Source organism: Centropristis striata, chromosome 10 (assembly GCF_030273125.1).
Source record: "Centropristis striata isolate RG_2023a ecotype Rhode Island chromosome 10, C.striata_1.0, whole genome shotgun sequence".
NCBI classification, from domain to species: Eukaryota; Metazoa; Chordata; class Actinopteri; order Perciformes; family Serranidae; genus Centropristis; species Centropristis striata.
The window spans coordinates 12,854,657-12,868,263 of record NC_081526.1 but is presented as its reverse complement, the minus strand read 5'-3'; the positions used below and the strand labels follow the sequence as shown (position 1 = coordinate 12,868,263).

Below are 13,607 nucleotides of genomic sequence, written 5' to 3'. Positions count from 1 at the left end.
CTCTTACATCTTTTGCTCCCTTTTATATAAAAGGTACACTGGTGAGTCATCAATTGAACCAAAGGTTTAATATTAGAAGCTCAGATAAACACTGCTGCCAGTGAAATGTTTCAATATGCTGCCTGATGACGCCGTTGACATTAAAAGGGATCTCAGCTGTATCAGACCAAGAATCTTAAGGTTTTAAATTAGATTCCAGTAAAAGATATCATGACATCTTTCTCTACCACCTCTGTGGGCCAAGGCCCCGTTCTGTCAAAAATATGACAGGTGTTTGACATGTCTTTAATCCCAGAATTCTCTATAGCAGAGAAGTATCAATGTATTCTTCTAACATCCATATTCACCTAGTTCTAAATCTCTCCTCAAGGAGTGGGAACTATGCGTTACATTTTCTCATCTGAGAGATAACATATATACTTTATGCAGGGATTGCATCAACACAAATGGCTTAACATTGTATAACACCAGACATGGTGCACATGTTCTTTTTTAGAACCGTTATGATTCAGCTGTATGAATTGTGTCTGAAGTAATTCTTCAAAACATCACACAAGACTGAAAGCTATTTCCTATAAACTATTACCTCTGCCTGCTTCACTTCCTCACTATAGAGTACTGATTGGAGTCTGGGAGTCTCCGTTCTGTGCCTGCAGGATGGATCTATACGCACTGATCAATAATGGTACGTCTGACAAATTGCAATAAAACCCACAAACCACATATGCACTTTCCCACACCTGCATGATTAAACAGCAACGGACCATTGTAACACTGAAACTAAATGTAAATGCCAGCCAATTTAACAGATTTTAACAGATATTCATCAATCAGGAGAAAATCAGGATGCAAATTCAAGTTCTACTTAAATACTATCGGATATGTGCTGTTGGTGCCTAGTTAATACAAGATGGGTTTTCAAACCATACTGTACGTGCAATACACCAACTACTTCCCAGGTGATTTGATGTAACAGTCCACTTTAGACTCGTCCTAAAAGCCATCTTAAATGTCACTGACCTCTCTTAAAACTGGGGTAGACAGGTTTTTTTGTTTGCATCATTGGGCAAAATTTTCACATTTTCCTATCGCCTTACTGTCAATCAAGTGGTCTAAGAAAACTAGACTTATGCACCTCCTCTTGGCCCTTTTGCAGGCTTTAGAAAATTTACCCTGTGACAGGAGACTTTGGCCAATCACAGGCCATTTCAGAGAGAGGTTGTTCCTGTTGGCTGTCCTACAAATCCAGGTGGTGAAAGCCTGATTTAATGGCAGAAAATCCTGCAGAAAAAGTTGCTATTCCAGCATTGGCAACAACTGCCTAAACTGCAAATGAACCCCCCAAAAAGAAGGACTTCCTTCCATTTTACAGAAAACTACTTGCCCCAGCTTTAAGCATTTATACATTTATTTTAAATCTAATAATATGATGTTATTTGTTTAAATTTACATCAACTCTGAACATTTGTCACATTTTGTTTTACCAGGGGTAGTCATCTCAGTAGGACCCACAGACACTAAAATGTCACACATAATATTATTGTGTTGAAAGCGAAGCCATAATAAAAATAGATAGTTGGTTCCTTGGCCACAAGGCAACAGCTGCTGCCGTTCCACTTGTGTCTTGCTTTGATGAAGTTAAGAGATTGGCTTGGGAAAAGCAATTTCACCAAATGTCAAAACGCAAGTGAGCCAGATGTTTGCATATGACAGATAGGAATGGAGATGAGGTATAGTATTGCTTCTATCTAACTATAGGGCTGTGAGCTCTGTGTAGATTTTCCACCTTAACCCGACAATATCCTCCCAACCCTGATGCTCCTTTTTTGCTGCCTTTCAATTTCTTTAGCTCAAATTTTTCCTTTTCCCACCGTGATAAACGTTTCCTTTATTCCCCACCCTGCCTCTCTTTATCTCACTCTCCTTCATCTTATTTCCTGTACAATGCAACCAATGAGGAAATAAATCCTTCTGTGACTGTATGTGTGTGATATCTGATTACCTGGCTGCCTTGTCAGCAGACAGAGTTTCTGCACTATCTAGGAATCGAAATCTCAAGCCAGCTCTGTGAAAACAGGCTTTAATTAGGACAACAAGGGTTCACTCAGTCGTTCACATTCTATTTCCTTCTGAGCCTCTTCATTTTCTTTTTCTCTGGGTCTTATTAGGCTAATCTCTCTCTCTTGCGCACTCACAAGTTCTTAAAAACAATGATGAGTCGCCAAAACGTCTTTCTATCATTTGTTTTTTCATTAATCATCTCCATCTGGAGGACACGGTGCTGCAAATTGAAAACTAATCAAGTTGAGACGTGCACAGTTCATTAAAGATAACAGCAATGTTAAAGACATCGTTGTCTATCAGCTAACAGGGGTTCATTTCTGTTGGCCCCTCGATTCTTCGACACAGTCCATCAGTCCCATTTCACACTACGCATTTAAACCTTCATCTCATGGATCCCTTTAACGATAATACTGAGAGCGTAAAATAATCAAGAAACCATCATATTTCCCTGGTAGTCATATCTGATGAAACCAGTTGCATTTTAAACAGGAATCAGCACTAGTATATTCTGTTTAATATTTCTGTTGAGGTCTGCTTTCCAGGCAAGAGAAGAGTGTTTCGGCATTGTCAATGAGTCAAATTCAAATTCCTTATTCTTTTACCCCCTACCTACCAGATTAGCCCCCCTGGGCTCTCATTTCAACGAGTGTGTTTACACAATCTTTCCTCTCTTAAAATACTTCTGTAGTAAGGGGAAAAGATTCAGAAATGTTTCACATGACTCTGGGGAAAGTCCAAGCCTGAGGCAAATCCTATCACTCTGTACAAAAGGAGATAGCTAACTTAAGCAGCAACGGTGAGAAAAGCTGTTATCACTCAGCTCACCAGGACCAGCGAGGAACGCTCAAGAACCAGTGTCAAGATGTAGCAAGTGCTGATCCACCCAACCGCCACTCTCACGAAGAGATAGACAGTCCAGTAAAGACGAGAGAAAAAGACAGGCCGACACAGGGTAACATGAATGGATCATAAAGCCTTCAAGCAGTCACTTGATTCAAGGAGTGTGTTAGTCTGCCACTCAAGCAGGGCCTGCTGCTAGGAGGCCTTCCCGTAGCAATGCAAACATCAGACTGGTACCAGTTCAGTGCCATGACGGCGCCTGGTTGGTAGGTCGGCATTGGGCAGAGGGGTAGCAGATCTGACTCATGCCAAGCCAAGGAACCCTGGTTTCTGTCTGGCTGTTGCAATGGCACACCAGCTGCTCCCACAGACCCCAGCTGAACCTCATTGGCAGCCAGAGAGCAGAGATTAACACAGTGACCTGCAAAGACTGCCGATAGGACTGACACAGATACACCCGGACAGCTGGGTAAATGACTGTCAAATGACTGGCATATCCAAAAAGAAAGATGGCAAAATCAATGCCTATTAGAGTAAAGTGTGAAGACCTCTTGAATCTGGAGTTCATTGACTATCTGATCTCATGAAAACAGGCTGAGTACTTGAGTGTCTTTACTGGGAGACAAGCAGGCTGCAGTCCTAATAGAGCTGATCCCTGAGGGGAGATACGATGTACTGTGTACCTGAGGAATGCTTTTACAGTCCAATTTTCAGTTGATAAATACTCTAAAGATCATTATTATCTTCAATTTTATCTGTATTTATAGAAAACAAAATCATCCAAGCACACCCAGAATAATCAAGTTCCTCTTTGTTTGGAACAAATGGCTGACACAATGCCCAGTATTCATTGTCCTTGGGCTAATATTAAAACATGCTAATGTTTGTCATGGTGCATTACTTTGTGTTTGTGTGACAAATGGTAAAACACACATGGAACCATAAACCAGCCAGTACAGTGCCCTTGCCAGAAAACAAAAGTGAGTGGTCTTCTTTAACCTAGAGTCCACCAAAAACGGACTGCCATTCGGTGGAATTACGGTCTTGCTCTCAAAAGTGAACATTATCATCTCTGCTCAGGTATTTTTGTCCTTGAAAGCAGTTTGTATCACGATAAAAGCTTGACTCTGTCCTCGTCAGTCGAGTGGGCCGCTTCCAGCAGAACACCTGCAGTCAGACAGTGAGCACTGTTTGGGCCCACTTGTGTGTTAATGTGTGACTATGAGAGAGAGAGTGTGTGTGTGGAAAGAAAGCCAACACTGCAAATCTAGTAGCCAGATCTCAACCTCAGATGTTTACTGTGTGTACACATCTACACATCTACACACACATCTTTTCACTCAACCATAAACAGACATACACCCTCATGTATCACATTATTTTGGTATATCAGGGTATTTAAAATCCACCATGTAATTTTTACACAATACCAACAACAAGATGCAACTCTGTGAGGCCACCATAGGTCAGTCTCCACTGAAGGAACAGGCACCTATAATTTTAGATGAAACCATGCCCATTTTCGTATGAGTAATGCCTTGACGCAGCCTTGACAACAGCTGTGTTGCAACTGTTTACTGGCTAGTTAGCTAGCTAGAAACCTGTCCATCTCTGCAGCTGCTGTCCGCTCTCCTCCTGACAAAGTAACATTAGTCACTTGCAGCGGGAAGTAGAGGGACCATTAGCTTAGCTGGCCACCAGCCCCCTGCTGGGCTAATTTTTTGCCACAAATGTGGATTCAAATCTAGCCTCTGCTAGTTAGCAAGTTAGCTCGCTTACTAATTCTGTCATACATTCATGCTGTCTAGAGAAAAAATAGCAAATCATCTGACGAAAGCAATGTGCTCTCCAACTCTGTGACAGGAGTGTGTGGATGAAGCATTAGTTTCATTTTTCTAATTTAGTGGCAGGCTAGTTAGTCAACTAACTTGTTCATTTTACCATGCTTTTCATGCTACACTGAAGGACGCAGAGCTCCAGGTGCTGGTGCTATGGAGGCCTTGCCCCATGCATGTACAGCTGGTGCTGCAGTGCCAGTTGAATATCTGCAAAGTTACCCTGCAAGTATTTAAACCCAGCAACACTTGTCTAAGTAGGTTAAGTGCATTTACAATAGTTTACACAGCATTACTGAAAAATATCACACATGCTACAACGACTTCTCAAACCTGCATACACACCTTCTTTGTCGTCATGGCGAATGATGGCATCCTGTATGACATCGTTGAGGCTGAAGCGGATGCGGTGCCTCTTGCGGTGGGTGGGCGGCGCTCGGACCTTGATTCCAGCTTGCTGGCGCTGAAGACTCTTTTCCCTCTCGTAGTATGCCCTTATTTGGTCACAGCGCATCCTCCTGACCAGCCGCTGGCGCTGGCCAATGGGGAGAGACTCCAGCAGACACTGGTCTATCTCCATGTTCTGACGAAACACATTACATAGCTGGAAGCAACCTAGGGAGGAAAAGAGAAAAAGCAACACACGATATGAGGATTATTGTCAGTAAACTAAATGCAAAAGTAATTTATTCATTGTTTGTTTTCGTTTGAACTCTGTTGGCGAGCTGTCCATCAAAAGAGTCAGGAAGAGTGAATTAGTGAACACACTGCAGTCCATAGTATTTACTCTAATGCACTTTGATACTGAGATAATGAGACAGTGTCTAAGTGATAAAACATGCCAGCGCTGTTGGTTTTATCTCCAGCCTGAAATGTGTTATTGTTTTGTGCGCATGCATGTATGCTTTGCACATCTCTGTCTGTGTGGGCAGTCATTTAGCATATTTACAGTAAAGGATATGTGCTGTTTGTTGAGCCGTGGGCTGAGTTGAGAGAAGCATCGTGGCATTTTGTGTGTTGTCTCTCTTGTCCTGGTGATTCTCCTGACTCTGCATAATCTTCTCTGCCTCTCAGTGGAACTCAGCCAAACAGATCTCATCCCAGGCAGCTGCTAAACCTATTATTGTCTGTTTGGATGATTAGGATGCACAGTGCTTTGTGCAGTTGGTGGGCTCAGAATGCAATTCAGGTAAAAATCAAGAGAGAAAAAAAACCCTATTATATAAAGTTGGTTATAACTCAAGTATGTGCAGCACTCTGGCATTGATAGCATTGATCATTTGACAAATTCAGGTCACAGTCACCCCGGAAAACAAATAAAATATGAGGAGGAGAATGTCTTTGCAGAAATATTGTGTGTTTGTCTTTCTGACTCACCAGCTCATCCCTCTTTGGCCCACGCTGTCTCTATATCTACTGCCTTCTTTTATCAAACTTTGTTTCTCTTGTTCTTTCGGGTCCATTTTGCTTCAAGTATCCCCCCCTTGGAGCATCTCTGTCTCGCCACTGATCTTCAGTGGTTCTCTATGTCTCCATTTTTTATGGTCCTTTTTTTATATTATAGTGACGGAGCACACATCAGTCTGTTCGTCAAGTGGAAAGTACCGTTAGCGGAACACTTTTGAAGTACTACATGATGTCCCAGTGTTTCCCTCATTTTTTCTGTCTCTTTCACGCTGTTTCACCATCGCTCTTGATCTTTTTGCATATCCCCAGTTCAAAGTCCAGAAGTGAAATACAACCTCAGACTGTATAAAGGAAGGGGATATATAATCACCATGATGTCACCCATTGGTGTGAACTACTGGTTTTAAGCCTCATGTTTATGGTATCAGCTAATGTCAGCCTTATCTAACTAGCCTAGTTAGTAAGATGCATCAGTAATTCAAAATGAACAGCCTACGTCTTAGTGTGTCTTTAAGTACAACCAAATGCTGACCAAAACATTCCAATTAACTTAAAAGGATTCCTGTCAAAGGGCTAAACACAAAACACATAGTGTGCTGTTGTTGTGACTTGTCAATCATAAGGTAGCCCTGCCCTAAATCAGGCCCATAAGGAAAATGTTAAATGAGGTAAAAATTATGAAGTATGGGGTAGGGTCATTTTCACACTTTCATACAATCTGACTTCTTTCTGCAACAAGTGGAGTCGCCCTCTGCTGGCCATTAGAAAGAATGCAGGTTTAAGTCACTGTCCTGGCTTCACTTGCTTGAAAGCAGCACAATAAAAGACGGCCCTGTCTGGCCATTGGGGGACTGTTGCTACTTTGTGTCTCCTTTACACAGTAAACTGCTGATTCTCCTCCGAAGGGGCCAAGGTGTGTTTGGACTTGATCTTTATTGGTTAGAGACAAAGCCATCTAGGCAGACGAATAGAGCTGCAGCCTTGCTCGCATTTACACATTTATTCAAACACCTGCCTCCTCCATCCTGGTTTGCCACACACACACACACACACACACACACACACACACACACACACACACACACACACACACACACACACACACACACACACACACACACACACACACACACACACACACACACACACCTCCTGCACAATACACCAGTGCCATCTGCTCTGGTTAGACATGAAAAAAAAAAAGGTTCTTTTGTGTTCAGGTTCCAGACAAGGGGGTCATTATTATACTGTTCATGCCAGGTGTCTGCTTCAACTGTATTTTATTTTAGAAACTTGGCTGCAGTTTGAACAGACAAACAAACACAAAAACACACTCAACCAACTGCCTTTTCCAATATCATGCCACTTCATCTCTCCACAGGCCAGCTTTCTCAGTCTCCTATATTGCTTCCTTTTCTCCCTTCTACTCTCACGTATTTCTGCCCCTCACCTGCTCTCCACTCATTTTGATATGTGACTTGCAGGAGTAGTTGTGGTGTTTGTTCAGGCTGTGTCCACAGGGCGCTCTGGTATAAGAGTCTGGAAGTAGGAAGTGCTTATTTTCTTCAAAACTTCAAAATAGTTGGCATTTTCTACATTTGAGTAACTGATTAATTAATCAACTACTTATTTCATCAACAGAACAATTTTCCAGTCTGATCTAAATTGTTGTCTATCACATTTTGATATAAACAGGTGAGAAAAAAAGCTTTTGCTAGGATAATCCAAGTCCCTCATTCCTTTTTTTTATCCGTCAAACCAGCAAGAAAAAGTTTTTCCAGGATATTTTTTTAAGTTGCTTTTTATTAATTTGTGAAAACAGGAAAAAAAGTTTTAATATCTCTTTGGACTTTAAACACAATGTCCATATTTTGTGTATTAGCAAGTTATGTAATCTTACTGATATATATATATGTATATGGTCAGTAAGATTACATAACTTGTTAATACACAAAATATGGACATTGTGTGTTAATATACATATACATTTTTTAACCTTATTTGCCCACGTTTTCACAAATTTAAAAATAAGCAGCTTGGCAGAATGATCCTGACAAAACTTCTTTCTGCATGGCAAAATATTTTTTTCCTCCTGTTTTATAGATGGAAAAAAAAGAAAAGTAGAAAGATTATCCAGGTAAAACCCTTTGTCTACCAGTTCTTAAGTCATAGGCACGGGACAGAAAACAACTTAGAACAGACTTAGAAAAAGGATTACCAGATTTCTTTTCCTCTCTTGCCTCTCTGGGCTTCCATAGAAACCTCACTGAAGGAAAAAATGAACTGGAATTGGCGGAGCTCCAAGCACAGGGATGAGAAATCATCACATATTCTTTCATATTTGTCTTTACAGAAGGGAGCCAGATTTGCCACACCAGGAGAAATAACTGAGACTGCAGATTTCATTCTGTTTTCTTTCTTCTTCTTTTCCAGTGGTAGGATGATCAAGAGTAAGTAGCATAGATCATAAAACATACTGGCTTTGTCCTTTTTATAACACACAATATGGATATGGTGAGCTGTCTGTCTCTATCTCTGCCTTCACGTTGTGACTGTCACCTCCTCAATGTTTTTGCCATATCCTTCACACTCTCTGTCAACTTCATATATCATCTACTATATAGGCATTCAAGGTTGTAGTCACACCAACCCATAAACTACCCTGTACATGACAGATGTCACATAATGTGGCATGACTCATACACTAGACATTATGGTTCATACAGTATGTGGTAGATGGATATCCAGTATATTAAAAAAAGGATTTATCAAGAACAGCTGAACACACTGGCGTAAAATAACACTTCATTAAATTAAGTGAAGTGACACAAATGCACTTGTCTAAATAAATAATTATGTGTCCTCTGTGTGCTAACAGAGTCACTTTAGCTGCACAGCAGTTCATTTGTGGCACTGAATGTTGTGACTATAAAATCTGTCCCTCACAACTTGCCGTAACCTGCTGTGTATTGCTGTGTGTCATGTGGCTGAGTGTGTTGTTAATATACAATTATTGCTTAGCGTATCAGAACATTCCCAGGAGCATTTCTTTGTGTTCCATTTCCAGATGAAAACATCAAATATGGCCAGCACTGACAGCAAAGATCAATAAGACCTTCCATTTCCATTTTTCAAATGAAAACAGCATGGAAATTTGTATCAACGTAGCTGATGAAAAAACACATAATTCAAGTTCAATTTTAACGTTTTGCATAAACTATGACATAATGCCTGCTTTGAACAGAAATAACACTGGCGACTGTGTGATGAATGGCTCTGGAGAGACAAATGAAATGTGAATGAGGGAGGCAAAGGACAGAAGAGCTGAGTCTAATGGGAAACAGTGCTGAATGAATCTGAGAGAGATGGAGAGCAGTAGCCTTCTTCTGCTGCCATCCCATCACCGGGCTATCAGTTATTGATTGAATGTGGAACATCCCATGCAGGCTCCAGCTAATAACACTGGCGGCAGTGCAGGAGCTTGTAAATTAGAAAACGGCACACAAACATGTGCACGAACACACACATGCCGGCTGCAAACTGCAGACACCATAAATGTGCAGGATATAGATGGATGTATGTAGTAGGGGGGTAATAGTGGGTTCTGAGAGTCATGGAGATACTTTGCTTTACAGCATACATCACCTCTATGATAGAATTCACTTCTCTTCTGCCTCTCTGCCTTTTTTCCTTGGCATCACCTCTAAAATATCAGCATCACTCTCCCTCATTCCTCCCATCATTCTTGGCCGCATTCTTCATATGTCACTCATCCCGTCCTCACCTCCTTCACATTTCCCAATCCTGCCATTCCCTCCCCTCTCCGCAACGCTCCTCTAAATCACCCTCAGTTTCCCTCCATCTGTCCTTCTCTCTCTGAAAGGACTTTCTCTCCCTGTCAGTCTGTCACTGTGTTATGAATATGCCAGACGCTCATGGGATCTGCATCTTCATTGCTCCATTTCATCCTTCTCTTCCCCTTCTGCCAGCACCTGCCGCATTCACCGGTCAACTTCACACATCTGCAGCAGCTCTCTGCAGCAAGCTCACACACCCACCTACTGCAAGCACACACACACACTAAAAGGGGACACAGACACACATTTGAAGTTCAGATTCTGCTGCTTGTGTTGGCAGCTGGTGGCCAGAATCCTCAGGCATGTAAACTCATACAGTATATGACACCCTGCATTTATAGTAAGTGCTAATACAGCAGGCACACACCCATGGCTGAGGCACACACAAGTACACTTGCACACACACACACACACACACACACTTGCATGCACAGAAACAGATGGTGAAAGGCTACTTACAGCATTTGATGAAATGGTAGTGAGACATTTTCTGACTTGGACAGTGTGCCAGCCAGGTAGAAAGGCTGGCAGGCAGGCAGAAAGGTAGGCGGGAAGTCAGTAAGTCAAGCAGGCAGGCAGGCAGTCGGCAGCTACAGGTTCCAGCAAAACTAACTAATGCAGAGCTCGTAACCCGGCGGGATGCATTATTAATCTGGCTCCTTGCATGCTATCCAAACTCCGTTCTCCTGTCTGCATTATTCACCAGCAGCAACAGCAACAGCTCCGGTTGCAGCCCATGCAGCATCTACAGACCCACGCACACACACACACACACGCACACACACACACACACACACTAACACAGACATTCACTCCCTCGATCAGCCCGTCGGCAAGGGGAGCTGCGGCTGTTTCTAGCTCTCCTCGCCTACAGCCAGATAACAGCCGCACAACGTCTTCCCAGCCATGACCGACGCACGTGCTCCGCTCGCGTCACTGACTGACAGCTGGCTCAGCCCACCTCCCGCTCAACACACCCCCGATGACGCAATGCTCTTCACCTCTTTACACACACCCCTCCCCGGTCTCCTTCTACCACACATACGCAGTGACTCATAAGGATGCACACCTCTTTGGACTATCCTCTACCTTCTCAGCCAAAAGGGGGGAGAAAAAAAAGGAGGGGGTGGGATTAATTGTGCCTCCCTGTACTGTAGATATAACAGAAAGAGATTAAGAAAGAGAGCAGAGGAGGTCAGTGGAGAATGCAGAAAGATAAGGAGAGGAAAGGAAAATTTAGGAAATAGAGATACAGCAGGGGGAGCAAGAGAAAGAAAAATAAGCAAGAGATGGCAAGAGACACGGAGAGAGAGAGAGAGAGAGAGAGAGAGAGACAGAGAGAGAGAGAGAGAGAGAGAGAGAGAGAGAGAGAGAGGGAGTGTTAAATTGGATAGAAGGACAGCTAAAGAGAGGGAGAGAGAAAGAGAAGCTGCTGCAGTGCAGCTTTTGGTGCAGTGACAGGTTAAGTGCTCATCAACAGTCTTTAACTGCCCACAAATTAACTAGAGATAAGTATAGTTTACTAGAATGATGGAGTTTGAGAGCAGCACATTAACACACACTCCATCATGCGTTTATCATGCTCCAACACACTCACACACAGTGTGTAAAGTGACGCAACATGCACTGTGTGCTTGCAGTGTCAATAGGGCAATCTCTCTGACTTTGTGCTTTAAGGCTCATTTGCATATATGAATACCAAAGCTGTGCATAAAAAAGGAGGATTTGCAGGCGGAGGGTGAGAAGGTGAGGATGAACGGGAGGGGAGAAGAGAGAGAGAAAGAGAAGCGGGGAGGAACGGCAGACTAAAGAGCAAAAGATAAAGTGAGATAGCACGAAAGGCTGCAGACACACACACGCTATATAGATGGGCATAAAACAGCTTAACGAGGTGTGCATTGTGTGACTAAAGCAGGATTGTGACACATATTTTAGAAATCTGTGCCATGGTGTTCACACATCTGCAGGTTGTATAGTGTGCTGCATTTTCTGAGGGGGGGAGGCGGGGCTGTTATCTCTCATCGCTGTCAAACAGGGGCATGTGGAGACGGGATAAAAGAACGTGAGAAGCAGGTGAGGTTTGTGCGAGTATTGAACGGAGAGAAGCAGTGAAACAAGCTTGAAAGGGAACGAGAGGAAGGGAGATGGAAGATGGATGTGTGTGCGTGTGCGTGTGTGTGTGTGTGTGTGTGCGTGCGTGTGTGTGTGTGCGTGTGTCAGACTCAACGCTCGAGTAATTCCTGTCATCGGAAATCAGGTCACTGAAGCAACTCTCTGCATCTTCTGCAAAACACTGCTGGAACAACTACTCCAACATCTACCTGAGTAAAATAAGATGGGTTTCTGTGCATGCATGCCGCTTGCAGAGATTGCACTAAACCAACCACTAAATAAGTCATAGCTAAACACCACTCGCGGCTTGTACGTGCAACAACACACACCAGCCATGCAGCGTAGTACTCCTGGTCAAGGATAACACAATGACTACTCCATTAACACTTTACCCGTGACATCCAGACCTCACAGCAGTGGATCTGACAAGAAAATGTCATGCTTTTTCATCTGAATGTCGTGCAGCCTTAATGGCTCATGTGAAATCTGTGCCTGCAGCAAGAAACTTGTAACATGCTATATCAGAGCATCGATGTGTCGGAGCTTTGGGAAAAAAGGTAACACAAGGTCTCAATGTGAGACACCTCGCTAGAAGGCAAATCATCTCTGGTGTTAACAGTCGAATGATAACAGGTTGAAGTCTCGTCCTTATAATTTCTACATCTCTGCAGCTACAATTAGGTCAAGCACCTAAACGGAGGTTCACCGAGTGCAAATACAGTGAAGAAGAAAGAGATCGATAGCAGAGAAGGGATTCATTATATATGACATGTTTAAAAATGCAGCTGCTACTGGGGAAACTGGTTTTAAACAGAATACATTTCCATTATAACATGATCTACGTATACATGTGTACAATAATACACATACCAGCCGCTTAATTAGGTACACTTGTACAAGTGATGTACAAGTGATGCAGTGCAGCAGCTCCACCATCAATTTTGCCTTTACAGATTTAATAAAACTCAGTTTTTACTTTCACAGTTAGATAAGCAATCATTTAGAATGTACTATGCAGAAATCTTTGCTTACTGTTTGTAAACACAACATTCAAACTTTAAGCCACTTAAAGAAACCCCAGATTCCATTTAATTTGGAATTAGCTTTGTCCGCTTGCTATTTTACCTTGCTTAAGTTTTTTTTTCGTGACGTGTACACTATTTTTACAGCTTTGTACCTAAAGGATGATGCTCAGAAACAGGAAAAAATGAAAAGACAGGCAGATGGTCGGGTCTCTGCAAATACAGACACCACCTTACAGTTCTAGTCGGGATTATTTTTGCATAAGTCAATACATGTTTATGTTTAGGAAATCCTGCATACTATACCTTTAACTACATGTTTATTGTTAAGGTTGTAGTCTGCAGTGTTGTTGCACTGTACTGCATCATATTGAGTGATGTTTCTAATATTTTGGCCACCTCATTTACATACATGAGAGGGCCATAATAATAGAAACACTTGTCTATATAATACAAAGTATAACACGACT

General features: G+C 42.4%; 1 protein-coding gene across 2 annotated transcripts in view; it reads right to left on the bottom strand.

Moving 5' to 3' along the window:
* myo16 (myosin XVI) overlaps window positions 1-10,774 on the bottom strand; it is a 100,156-nt gene extending 89,382 nt beyond the window's left edge. For both annotated transcript variants that reach the window (XR_009395007.1, XM_059342580.1), the window contains exons 1-2: window positions 10,463-10,774; window positions 5,085-5,354 (exon numbers count right to left, since the gene is read on the bottom strand). Coding sequence is in view for 1 of the 2 variants with exons in the window: in XM_059342580.1 (XP_059198563.1) it covers window positions 5,085-5,354; window positions 10,463-10,490 (298 nt within the window). In the remaining variant the exon portion in view is untranslated. The remainder of the gene's footprint in view (window positions 1-5,084; window positions 5,355-10,462) is intronic.
* Window positions 10,775-13,607: the final 2,833 nt, after the last annotated feature.